The 13,686-nt window shown below is 32.2% G+C and overlaps 1 protein-coding gene across 3 annotated transcripts; it reads right to left on the bottom strand.

The window, feature by feature from the left end:
• Positions 1–1,616: 1,616 nt before the first annotated feature.
• Positions 1,617–11,806, bottom strand: LOC139438322 (RNA-binding motif protein, X chromosome-like). 3 transcript variants are annotated; one of them, XM_071213421.1, is made up of 9 exons: positions 11,688–11,806; positions 10,216–10,325; positions 9,708–9,814; positions 7,587–7,761; positions 6,740–6,892; positions 3,832–3,946; positions 2,798–2,914; positions 2,625–2,713; positions 1,617–2,109 (listed from the first exon to the last, which is right to left on the bottom strand). In XM_071213421.1, the coding sequence occupies exons 2-9, from the start codon at positions 10,322–10,324 to the stop codon at positions 1,802–1,804; spliced, it is 1,173 nt and encodes a 390-aa protein (XP_071069522.1). In that variant the 5' UTR covers position 10,325; positions 11,688–11,806; the 3' UTR covers positions 1,617–1,801. The 3 variants fall into 3 exon arrangements, with proteins under 3 accessions (XP_071069522.1, XP_071069524.1, XP_071069523.1); XM_071213423.1 differs by having other exon boundaries at positions 2,798–2,911; XM_071213422.1 differs by lacking the exon at positions 11,688–11,806 and having other exon boundaries at positions 10,216–10,399.
• Positions 11,807–13,686: the final 1,880 nt, after the last annotated feature.

Below are 13,686 nucleotides of genomic sequence, written 5' to 3'. Positions count from 1 at the left end.
CAAAAGGTCTCATTTGTCACACTTGGAAGGATCAGTAGCTACCTGGAATTTGAAGGTAGAAGTGTGATCCCTGAATAATCCAAAAGGCAGTGACATTTTTGCATTTTTCTCTCAAGGATGACACAACTTTTAATCAGGCCAGTAGGAGGAACAACTATAAGGATAATGATCAGTCCTCCCTAAAGGAACAATCTCTTCCCAAGGGCATCAAGTTCTGGGGTTAAGTAAAAAAAAAATTAAAAAAAAAAACAAAGGGATCAAGGGGAATTGTGACTATATACCCAATAGCACCTAGCTTGAGCATGTATCTTTTTCAATTTGTTTCAACCTTTCCTAAATTGTTTATATATAGATAGAGCAGGATATATTAGCAATCACATGCACATACACCCTTGTGCTGCTAGCAGATAATCAGAAGCTATTGGCTATCCACAATCTCCTTGGCTAAAAAGATTGAGTCCTCTTGGACTTAAATTGCTTGGGCAATTTGTTTTGTATTGTTGGCTATTTCTTCCCTAATTAGAGATAAGAAGCATATCAGCTATTCTGGTGTGTTCAGACCTTTTATCAAGTATATCATAGTACCAAACTTAAGAATGGAACCAATTTATCATAATTCCAGGAGGGTGTCTTGGGCAACCTGGTGATGGATGAGTAATTTGAGGACCTTCCAACACTGTTTACAATTGTTTGTGTGGCTCATGATTCTTAATATTCTGATGCAGAAATAGCCTCTTCAGATGGGAAACATTTTGTGACGCAGTGAGAGCCACAAAGGAAAACATATCCTGGAGACCAAAATGCTGGAGTATGTAACCTGAGCTGGCAGTAACTATCCAGGGGAAAAGCAGCTGACAGGTTCTTGCAAGCATATCATGCCATGGGATCAGCCTTGGTAACACTATTTTCGATGCCACATTTCAGTACCATATATGCTATACCTAAGTGAGCAGCCAAGGCTCCTGTTTTATCCCCCAGGCAGAAGGCCCATGCAGGTTTAACAGCAAAAGATATGTTGGTCATAAAATAATTGAGACACTTCTGCCTACTCCTTGATCCTATGGTACCGCAGCACAAGGAAGATACCACACACACACACACACACACACACACACACACACACACACACACACACAGAGATTGGAATGCCTTACATAAAATAAGGTCACCTTTAGCGCATGTCTGTTTCCCAAGGCCAACCGGTCTTTTCCAATAGCGAAACAGGGCAATGGTTTATGTGCACCTCTTGTGTAACGGGTTAACCCTGTTTCCTCCTCACTAGAAAGAAAATACAGTGGGATTGGCTAAGTGCAACATGACAAACACACAATAAATGATGAACTGTTGTTGAACTGGAGTTAAGCATAAACATGTTCTAAGATAAAAAAGAAAATTAAGAACAATGCAACTCCTTCAAAGTCTAGCAGTGATTCTGGTATAACAAAATGATGTATCAGTGCTTTTCAACTTGTGCAATTCAAAACTGAAATCAAACAGGAAATGACATTTCATGAGTTTTTATTTTGAAAATTTTAACAATATAGACAGCAAATTTAATTAATGTTTTTCAAATAACAATGAACAATTATGAAAATAACTGCATTTTTCAATTAACAATGAACAACTATGAAAATACTTTGGAAAATTTTACTTTGTCTTAAGATCCAAAAATTCATGGAGGGATCGTTAGTACATTCCCCTCCCAGTCAAACCCAACTTTTTAATAGTATTCAGGTAAAGCAGATAAAGTAGCATTTTGTTTTCTGTTTGCAAAGTGAATTTGGCATGAAAATTGTTACTTTTAATATCTGTTTTGACCGCCCTTTTCAGATCGGCTTCCCCGACGACGTCCTCTGGAAGCCCCACAACTTGAGCCTCTATATGATTCACGAGGAGCTGGGTATACCCTATCCATAGAAGGTGGAAGCCCTCGTTCCTGTCTGCCACCACGCTCACGACCACTTGCGTAGTTGCCATTTCGGCTGCTTGAGTAACTTTCTCTACTTTCCCCGCATCCATCCCGTGTACTGTTACTATCACCATAGCGACTACTTCCACCGTAAGTCAGAGGAGGCCCTCGGGTAGGCGGTGCACCACGGTGGGTACTACCTGCAGGGTCAATAGTTAATAGCAAAATTTAAACAACATTTAACAATGCTTGATAATACTAGACCAAATGGCCTTATAAAGTACTAGGTGTTTGGGAAGATATGCTTTTATCTGTTCCTAAGAAAATATGTATGGTAATTAAAGGATTTTATATTTCCAAGAAATTTTATATTACAAGAAAGTACTCATTTTTGTACTCAGTACCTCAAGAAAGATTTAAGTAAATGTTGAACAACATTTTTTGGAAACAGACTGAAATTCTGATCATATGCTGATCACTATTGAACACTTTCCTAAATTATTTTGAAATGTCCAAATTTTTCCTTAATGTGGAAAAAAGATGAGTGCTAATTCAGCCTTAAAAACAATCTAATGGTTTAGAGCTACTAAGAAAATATCATGAAACTAACCAAAGTATTAGTAGAGTTTACCTTTTACAAGCAAAAATGTCATTAAAAACAGTCTGGCCCATTAAGCCTAAATCTACAGCACCCAAGGCATAACTGGAATCTTACCGTAACTCTCATATGAATCTCTGTAAGAACCTCCACTTGCATGATCAGAATAATCTCTATTGCGGCCCCTGCCATAGCCATAACGATCACTAAATTAAAAAGAAAAAACAAAAAGGATTAATGTAGGAAATAACAACTGTAGAAGTGGTGAAGAAATCAATTTTTTTAAGTACCTGTATCCTCTTGAAGAACGATCATCCCGAGAGCTGGAACGGCCATAATCACGACAGGCATAGTCTCTTGATGATGGAACATAATCCTTGTTGTCTCGAGTACTTGCATAATCTCTGCTAGAAGGAAGTTAATTCAAAAGACATCAATTTCTTGTAATGATAATAAAGAGAACCCTCACAACTCAGCCAAAAAAATCACCTAACTGAAAAATGGAGGACATTTCCCCCCAATAGACATTTTTTCCACAGTAGATAAGCAAATGTACAAGATCACTAAAAATGGTTATCATTAGTCATTATAGGAGAGGCAAACCAATACCATGATATATCACTCACACCTATTAGGATAGTTGTAATTTAAAAAAAAAAACAACCAAGGAAGTATTGAGAAATTGGAATTTCTGTGTCAGTGAGAATATAAAATGGGGTAAACTGACATGCAAAACAGTTTAGTAGTTTCTGAAAAAGTTAAACACAGGATTGTAACATATGACCCAGCAACTGCACTCCTAGGAATAAGAACTACAAACAGTTATTCAAATACTTGTGCACAGATATTCATAGCAGTACTATTTTCAACTCAAATACCCATCCACAGATAAATGAAAAAAGCCATGGCATATACACAGAATGAAATATTGTATCATAAAAAAAGAAAAAGTATTGATAGATGCTGCAATGTGGGTAAACCACCAAACAACTTGCCAGTTAAATGCAAGACAGACAAAAACATCAATGATTACATCCATGGATGTGAAATATCCAGAATAGGTAAATTTATAGAGATAGAAAACAAACTTGGTCGTCAGGGACTAGAATAAAGGGAGGGATACTGAGAGACTGCTTAATGGGCATGGATTTTGTTTGGGTGGTCATGAAAATGTTTTGAAACTAAGAGATGATGGCTGCATCCACTATTAATGTATTAAATGCCATTCAAATGTTCACTGTAAAATTATTAATTTTGTTAGAGTTCATCTTAATAAAAAGTTAAATATGACTTAACATTCATTTATTTTGCCATGTTTCTTTACCTAGTTTTAGTATGGTAACCATCACCTCTTGGTGACACATGGTCATCTCTCCGGGATGATATCGGTTCTCTACGTGGAGGACTCCCATAATTCTCTCTTCCACGAGATACTGGACCTTTAAATTAAAAAAAAAAAAATAAGTATTTCAAGAGTACTAGAAATATCAGTTTCCTCTCCAAATCAGATGCTGAAATTATTCCAAGATTCCATAAATGCTAATTTTCATCTGCCTTTAAATGTCCAATTTTATCTTCCAACATGTTTCCTCCCTACAGACAATGGAAAATGAGCTAAATATAAATGGTTTTGAAACTACTTCCATATAATGGCTAATCCCTATGAAAAATATCTTACTATTCTTTTAAATCTGTCAATTTTTCTCTTTCTGTATTGGTCACTGTCATAATTCAGACAACTTACTCCCCACCCCATTATTTCAAAAGCCTTTTAAATCTTGCATCATTTAATGCTGTTCCCATTATGTTGTTCCTGCTACAATTAGGTTTTCAATATTTGAAATACTTTTTACTACTGTCCAAGTTAAAACCATTCAATAGTTCCCTAAAGACCATAAAACAAAGACAAATTATAATAACCCAGAGTTTCATTATTTAGCTACTATTTTTCTCAAAATTTTCTATTATTTCGAAGTTTTTTTTTTCAAGCAGTTTTTAGGCCTTAAGACACTATTTCTTGCCACTTGTTTTACGGACTAGCACTGACTAGGTATGATTGAAATTAATACAGGAAAAGCATTTACAAGCAACTAATTCAGCAAATTAAAAAATTGTCCTGTAATTCATCCATGTCTGATATTGCCTTTTCTTTAGGCATCTTACTATATAATTTAAAAATGTTTTTTCCTTCATGTATTACTTCATTACTTAACTTTCTTTAAATCTCTCCACTTACTCATAAAACTGTTTCTTGCTGCTTTCATCACTTATTCTCATTTTTCCTTCTATGACTACTGAGAGACTTTGATATGTCACATGTGACACTACTTGATCTCTTTATGCTTTTACTTATTTATAATTTTTTCCCTTAATTTCTGAAACTTCATGATGTGGCTGAAATAATTGCCATGATGTACATATTCCTTTTAACTCCCAAGAGGTGGTTCTACAGATGAAAATTAATACTAAGAACTACAAAGGCCAAAAGGTGTTTTTCTTCATCTTATTTATACTTTTATGAATTATTGGTAAATATTAATGGTACATATAAAATGTGTTAACATTTAAAAGTTTACACTCACTGAAACAAATGAAAATGAAAGCATATATTATCTTCTCTTAGTTGAAGAAAGTTATTGATCATTTTCCAATCCTCACATAAATACTAATAGTTTTTTTGTGCTATATTACATGCTAATTTTTTTTTACATATATCCCTCATTTATGCGCAAAGCAAGTGGGTATCTTTTAATGCTGATATAACTCTACAAGTAAGCTTTAATATAATCTTGATTTTTTTACTCCAGTATTTCCTGTTCTTCTTAACAGCTCATGTGAAGAATACTGTAAACTCCTTCCATATAAAACATTATCCATAAATAATATTCTCTTCAATTCTTTCCATGTGCTAATTCTTTCTTTTTGCTCATTCCTAGAGGGCCAAGCTTTTAATTTCATTTGCTCTTTGCCTGATCCATACTGGGAAAATGTGGGCTCCTAAATCAGGGTTAAAGATAAACCACCCAGACTCATGGACTTTATGTACAGAGTGAACTCAGGAATGGTAATTTCAAGTTTCTACCTTACCAAGGGTCAATTTGTAATGCTGAAGTTAAGAGACGAACTAAAATTCTTAGTTCATTCTAAATTATGAGACATAATGTTAAACTTTTCTACTAGTAATTATTTCCATTGTCCTGTTTCCTTCTCTACAAATGGAGTACTCTCTCAAATTACAAAATTCTTATTCCTCTATTTTAAATGTTACATTTGACTGTATTCATTTTATGCTTACATGCCTTAATTCTCTCCATAGAAAATATCCCTGCACCAATCTTAATTATGCACCTTTCATATATTCCACCAAAATGCTCTCAAACTTAAAATGACTGATCCTTCCAAATATATTTTTCAAACTTTAAAATTTGTAACACTACCTAATGCTCAGTTACAGCTTTTCTAAGGCAAATAATTATTTAATTTCCTATTAGTTAGGCTTTCATTATTCTAGATATTCTTTTCCCAGTGAGGTAACCCCTTGAAACAGAAACCTAATCTTACATGTCTTAAGGTATTTCCTAGTATCATAACACAAAGAAAAACTATGTCTTTGGAGTGAAATTTCTAGTAACTTAGATCCTGAAACTAGGGTACCATTAGCAATGGACCCCTAGAAAACTCATGTTTAGATTTTGAGCATATCCAACCCCATCTGTATTTGAAACAGATGCTTTTTAGTAAAGCACCATCATAATTCAAATAAGGGAAAATTACTAAAATGGCCAGATTTCAAAAAAGAGTAAAGAAGAATTTTTATCGTATAATACATGGCATGAATATCCTCAGCAAGAATATTCTCTCATTACACATTAGAATTTCCACAAATATATAAAATTTTATCATTGAAACTACTGGAAACAGGAGCCTAATAATCATCAAAGGTGTTAGCAGGAAGTTTAAGAGAATTTAAGAGAAATTCCATAGGAAATATGGGCCTAAACGGGATGTTTTCCATCCAGCACTATGTTAACTGCCTAATACATTTAACGTTAAAACAAGAATTTTTCCTAAAAATGAAACTGAGGTTACCTAGTGAGATGGAAAGTAAATAAGCAAATGAACAATAAATAGGCCATATACTTGTCACTTTCTATCTTGCTTCTCAAACTTTGAAATTATGCATCTGGTTTAAAATAGTTTGGCTATTCTGTTTTCCATTAGACAGCATTTACCTCGGCCTCCCATCCGACTACGGCTTCGTGCTGGACCAGATAGAGCAGATTTTTTAGCAGAAGGGCCTCCACTTTTTGAAGATGAATCTCTTTTAGCTGAAAAAGATCCCCTGGAAGACCTCACGCTGAGTTTAAGAGCATATCCACCATCATCTACATTTAAAACAAATCTATTAAGTATCATCAAAATTGTTTTAATGTCCCAAGTTCCAGTTATTGTTTATAAGTCTTTGCTACTCAGTATTATATTGTTATTAAAGTTAAAACTTTAATTTAACTTTAATATTATTAAATTTAATTTAACTTTAATATTATTAAATATTATTTAAAGTTAAAACTTTAATAAACAAAAAATTTTTAGTGGTATTTATTTCCAACTGTGTGGTATTTTGATTCCTAATATTTTTATGATTCTATTTGTGTACCCAAACATGAAAAAATGAATTAACACATTTAGAAGTTTATTCTGTATTAATCACTGATTTAAACTCTTAAGAAGTTCTTGGTCCTAAAGTGGAAAATTCTGTTGTCTGATTAATAAAGAGGTTCTGCAAAAAATTGTTGAATTACAGGCAATTAGAAATCATAAAACTAAGCCAAATTAACATGAAAATTTACGCTATTTCACTGGAAGGTGAAAATTTTTTTTATTATTGCAATTATTCTTGTAACACTAATACAATTTTTTTTGCGTATTCAAACAATTATCAAACGTTAACTCCTTATCCAATGACTCTCACAGCAACTTATTTTGCTCATAAAAATATTTGCACAAAAAAGATTTCTATATACTCAAACTTACTGATTTTAAATCCTATGGCTTTATCCTTATATTTTAAAATATTACCCAAGTGTCCGCCACGTAAGGGATGCCCTCTTGCTCCTCCACTTCCTCCTCTTCCACATCTCAGACTTCTTGAAGGGGCCCTGTTTCTTGGAGTAGGTGGCAGCCGCCGCTTACCACAACTTTCAAATGATGGTTTGATTGCTTGTTCTACTTTAATTGTTTTTCCATCCAAAGACTAAAATGATTAAGCATATTTTCATTAATGTAAAACTAAACAATTTAAACCAAATTTTACAAGCAAATTTATTTTAACTATAATTAGATTAAAAAACCAGTATTTGTCTCCCAAAGCTTTTCTTCTGAAATGAGTAGTCCTTCACAGTATTAAGCATAGAAGACATTTAATTAGTTACCATTATCCACTGTTATTAAGTTACCCAACAAAAGTTTAAGATTATAAAAACTCCTGAAAACATTCTATAATATTAAAAGCAAACAATAATTCTTACACTTTAGGAGAATGTGGCACATAAATTTTCTACAATGGGTAATTTGCTTTTTATAGTCCTATCATGTATTTAAAGTTTTTTTCAGTGTTCAAGAGTATGTGAATGACAGATAGTGTGTCATTTAGGGAAAAAAATAATTTAAATGCCATTATTTATTCAAGGTAGTTAATTACGTAATTTCTTCTATATTCTTAATTACTTTTGACTCAGCTAAAAATTGAGAAGGAAAATGTCCCAACACGACTGCAGTTCTGTCTCCACTCCAGTTCTAGCAGTTTTATTTTCATTTCTTCAAACAGGAAATTTGTTTTACCTTACCTATTAGGTCTCTTTTTACTTTAGGTGTGTCCCTAAAACCAACTTTTAATAGTACATATTCTTATGTCTCAGAAACACATAAGATGGCCTAATTAAAGATTTGTCTCTTACGTAAGCTAGTCATTCTCAGAAACATTATTCAGACCAGCATAACTGCTCCACATAAAATACTATAGTGGTATCTATACCAATTACTCTTCAATGCTATCAAATGTAGCCCTATACTTAACAAAATCGTGAGCCAAATCCAGCTTTTAGTTACTATCAAACCTTAAAATATGGAAAGTAAGAGTCAGTCAAAATGTACTGAGTATGTACTGCTATGTAACAGGAACTGAGCTGTTAAGAGAAATAAAGGGAAATACTATATTATTTCACACTAAGAAAACTTACAAAGTATTAGAAATAATTTAACAATGAATAAGTAAATATACTGTATAAAAACATATACCTACAACATAGATTAGAAAGAGAGAAAAGTTTTTGGAGAAAATGGGTAACCTAAATTTGTTTTAAACAAGAAACTGTTATTTGTGAGGAAGACACAGGTAAGAATGATTCTAAGCAATTCCAAAAAGGCAAGAAGGCATAAAATATGGTTTGGCACATTGGGGAAAAGTTACGTTCACTAACACTTTGATGAAAAGACATTTAAGGACTAGATTTTTAAGATCTAGGAAGACAATTTGTTTTATTCATAATATATTTCCAGAGGCTCAAAGTAAACCCTCAACCAGTACTGTTTAATGAATCACCAGTTATCTAACAAGTACCACTTTGACTGAAAGAATAGTTATGCAAAGAATGACTTTTTTTTTCAGGATAGCAAAGTTAGGAGTAGGGAAGTCAATTACTATTATACTGGTATCTACCGTCTTGATTTTGCTCACATCACTTTTTGTATGCAAGAAATGAATACCTTTTTAAATGTAAAGGTCCCACTTAAATATAACTTATTCAAAGCATATATTTTATTCAGGAAAATAGGAATTAAAATTCTCTTTCTAGGCCCATCTTTCTAGCCTCTTCTGGCATAGAACTATTTTCAATAATTAAATTTGATTTAATAAATACTAACATTATTTCTACAATAATTATTTTTGTGGAGGTTTATCCTTAGTTTTTTAATCACTATGAAGGGTTAAAGTCAATTTACATTAGAATATCTAATATAAAAAGATTTAAAGTTTTTGCATGCATTGTACATTTACTTCAATCCACTTTTCACCCACTGTTTTTTATAGAATTAAAAATTTACTAGTATATTGAACACTAAAGCAATTTAACTTTTTGCCATTATGCTACCTTAAAGCATTAAAATGAACCACACCTATAAGATTATTAAGACTTTTACCTTTCCATTCATGTCTTTCACAGCATCCTTAGCATTTGCAGGATTCTCAAAAGTAATAAAAGCAAATCCTCTGGACTTGTTTGTTTCTCGATCCTTCATTAAAAGAACTGTAATATATGTAAACCTGTTAATTTAATGTATTTAATTACTTTTATACTTCTTTAATTTGATCTCAACTGAGCACAGTACCAATCAGTTATACAAAATCCCTTACATTCTGCATTATTGACAGACTAATAAATACCAAGAGCAAGTAACTCCAGTCCATCATGTCCCATTTCCTGCCCTATTCCCACAACACATCACTGCTTGGTTTTCCTTCTCAGAATACTTTAAAAAATCCTTTCAGCCACAGCATTGAGAACTTTCACGCTATTTAAAAAAAAAAGTGGTTATGAAGTTTTAAGACGCAAAGAACTATTTCAGTTTAGCTTTTAAATGGAGTTATGTTCAATATACACTTACTTCAAAAAAATATATAACTTTATATGTTGATTCTAAAAGTTACCTTCTGCTATAGGACCATATTTCCCAAATACTGCTTCAAGTGCCTTTTCATTGGTCTCTTGACTGAGGCCCCCTATGAACAGCTTCCCAGGCCGATCTGCTTCCACCATTCTGCTTTAACCAGTTAGAAAATAAAAATACAACACAAAAAAATAACAGAAGCAACTTAATTGCAAAATTTTAAAATCTCAAATACTTTACAAATGCTCAAATTGTTTCAGTGGTTCTTACTCAAAAGAAGAATAAAATTAAGTTAATGAGCCAAAGGAGCACTAATTTTAGGGGGAAATGTTTTAATTTTCTAACAGTATCTCATTAAAATATGTATTTACAAAATTAGATGAGAAAGGTTTTTGGGCTGCAGTATGTAAGACTTCAATTCTTTAAATTACTTTTTTTAATCTGAAAATAACCATTTTAAAAAACCATATTTCTAAATCTTCCTTAGCTGTTAGTATTCAAAGTTTTAAGAAACAGATATAAAATATGATAAATGTGTATTACATTCCCTTTTATGGATGAAAAAGATATTCCCTTTTATCTTAATTGTATTCCAAATATTCTTCCTTCCTTCAGTTTAAAATAATTCCCTTTCAAAAGAGTTATAAAAGGTATTTGTTTAAAATAAGAAAATTCAAGGCCAGGATTAAAGTCTTTAATGAGAAAAATCTAAAGTCGGAATCACGTCACAACACATTCATAAACTTTACTAAAGTATCTGATTAATTTATATCGAATATCCAAATTTGACGATTTCTATCCAGTGAATAAACACCTCATCATATAGAGACTAAAACATCAAATTTTCAAACATAGCTATTAAGTATTTTGCTAATATTCTACTTATTACCGCATTAAAAGAGAAAGAAAAACTTAAAAAAAAAAAAAAACCTAGTACATGAAGCAAAATGGCGCCCTTGGCGTTCTGTCCCTCGCATACCGCCATAACGTGACAAACAAACCAGCCGCGAAGGTTAAACCGCGAAAACTGCTAAATATACAAGGTACTTGTTTTATTTCTACCACAGACCATCATTCAGAGTTCGCTATCACAACTTGGTATCCTAGCGTTTTAAACCAATCCTCCTGGTCCCACCCCATTCAAGGAAAAACTAGTAGAACTTCGCTGGTTTTATCTTGCCGCCTTGAGAACTGTTCGGAGTAACGGAAAGCGAAAATACTCGTCAGGTGAAAGATTGATATACCCAATTCATGTCTTTCGATATATATATATATATAATATATTTATACACACACACACAAATTCACGTCTTCAAATATGTATATTTAGGCACCAAAACTTAATTTACTTGTACCGCAATTCTTAAAAAGATTTCCTCAAAGAGCTTCTCTAAGGAAAAATCAAGGTCGACATTACCAAGATCCCCCCACTTACAGGGTATGATTTAGTTAGGCAGTCTTTCTCCTAAGGTATAAACTTGAGATTTGTGCTAAAAATTTCTAATTCCATACCTCTTTTCTCTGCTTTTCAAACCGCTCGCGTTCAGGTTTCCCTCGGGAGAAAACTAGCCGAAGTGATGGCGTGTAACTGCGCAACCAATATAACGGGGCTGCGGGGACCCGGATGTTACGAGATACTAAGCCCTGAGGAAAGTCGGGAATAAGAAAAGTTGTCTAAAGTGGGGGAGGGAGAGAGAATGACGTGACTTATGGGGGAAAAATAAAGATGGAAAGCCCACTGTTTTTATTTTCCATTTTCGTTATTTGCTTTTTCCTACTGTGTGTTTATCTAAAGTTAAAAGTGTTCAAGTTTAAAGGAAAACTAAATTTTTACTAGCAGACGTTCATCCATATGTGTATTCCAAAGAGAGGCACTGTTTCGCTAACAAATCGAGCACAACAATTTAGTACATTAAAAATCGTTCTACCCATTTACAAAATGAGATTAAAAATGATGTAAGAACAGAAAGGAAGTTATAACTAAAAAGGAAAACAAAAGGTGAGAATAGTAAAAATTCAGGGTTGAAAAGCGTGTATATCTTTGAATTGTACGTATTCGAAAAACCTAATGCTCAAGATTGTACTTAGTCAATAAGTAGAGCGAATAAACTAACTTTCAAAAATAATAAGAAGTAAGAATAATCAATTTCTCTGGGGTCATACGGATGGAATATAATGGATGGAATCCTTAATACAGTGCTCTGGCTGATAAAATAAGTATATTTCTATTCCTGAAAAAAAAACAAAACTGTGTTGACCGACAGTTTACTCTTTTCCACTACAAAATTGTTCCTTTGAAGAATTTGCAAAATTAAATCTAACATTGGAAATACACTAAAATAATTATAGGATACAACCAATTACCTAAATGTTGTGAGAGTCTCTAAAATGTGTCTACACATTTTGCATGGGTATAATTTGTGAATATCTTGTATCTTAAAATTAAGGTATACAATACTTAAAATAAGACTGATGCCTACCATTTTCAGTGTTTTGTATGTTAACAAATTGATGCTAATTAATTTTTATAATTGTACTTAAACTATTAAAATTTTAAATATCTGTATGTAATATTATATTAATAGTATAGTTAATCAAACCTGTATGAGCACCTTTATTTTACTTTTCAATATTTTTCTTTCAGGTTAATTATCCAGTAGTGAAACTTTGCACCAAAGGTAAAATTATTTTTATATAATTAGATGTTTTATAAAATTATCTTTAAGTACCTGTCTATTAGAAATAGTATTTATTTTTCTAGCGTAAAACTTGTCTATCCAACATTATATCCCCATATTTACCTCATTAATTTTAGCATGACAACTTTATATATTACCTTTACTTTCATCTTTTACAAGTAAAATTTGTTTCAACCTATGTTTCTTTAGGGAAAATGAATTTTTTCATGCAACTAATTTATATATTTAATAGTATAATTAAATAATATAATGCATAATAATTGAAAATATAATCAAGTGGTAAGTAATAAAAATTAATGTATTAGCAATCAGTGATAAGCCAATAGTGAAAACATAGACAAGGAAATTATACATAGTATTAGGTACCATAAGAGGTATGAGAAAATGCACCAGTGGGTAAAATAATAGTAATAATAGTAATGCACACTCGTATTGACTATTATTTAAAAAAATAACATATCAGGATCACCACTTAGTTTAAAGATCTATATATATTATTCTTAAGAATTACTTTAATGATAGTATTTTTCAATACCATAATTTTGCAGAAGCAATTTAGTTTTAATTTTAAAACTTGCCCATTGTTTCAGGAATTTATTCTGAAAGAAACTGGATTCAAACCTAGTGATCTGACCCAAGATACTAAACTTTGTTTTGCAGAAAATCAACTCTTTAAGAAATATGGAGAAAATTTACTGATATGTCTTTTGAGAAAGATTTTGAAAAGGAGTTGTATTTAATTTATTTGACCCTTTACTTATGGCAGAGATAATGTGTGCAGAGGCCTAGTTGTTTAAAAGACATGTTTTAAA

This window comes from Dasypus novemcinctus, chromosome Y, assembly GCF_030445035.2.
Source record: "Dasypus novemcinctus isolate mDasNov1 chromosome Y, mDasNov1.1.hap2, whole genome shotgun sequence".
Taxonomy (NCBI): domain Eukaryota; kingdom Metazoa; phylum Chordata; class Mammalia; order Cingulata; family Dasypodidae; genus Dasypus; species Dasypus novemcinctus.
This window is presented reverse-complemented; position numbering and strand designations above follow the sequence as displayed.

Bases quoted from the DNA above. Each gene is read 5' to 3' on its own strand.
- LOC139438322 (XM_071213421.1), bottom strand. From the start codon at position 10,324: ATGGTGGAAGCAGATCGGCCTGGGAAGCTGTTCATAGGGGGCCTCAGT. The intron at 9,815-10,215 runs GTAACTTTTAGA...CATATATTACAG, and splicing joins ATATGGTCCTATAGCAGAAG to TTCTTTTAATGAAGGATCGA. The intron at 6,893-7,586 runs GTAATATTTTAA...TTTTAAATGTAG, and splicing joins CTTACGTGGCGGACACTTGG to ATGATGGTGGATATGCTCTT.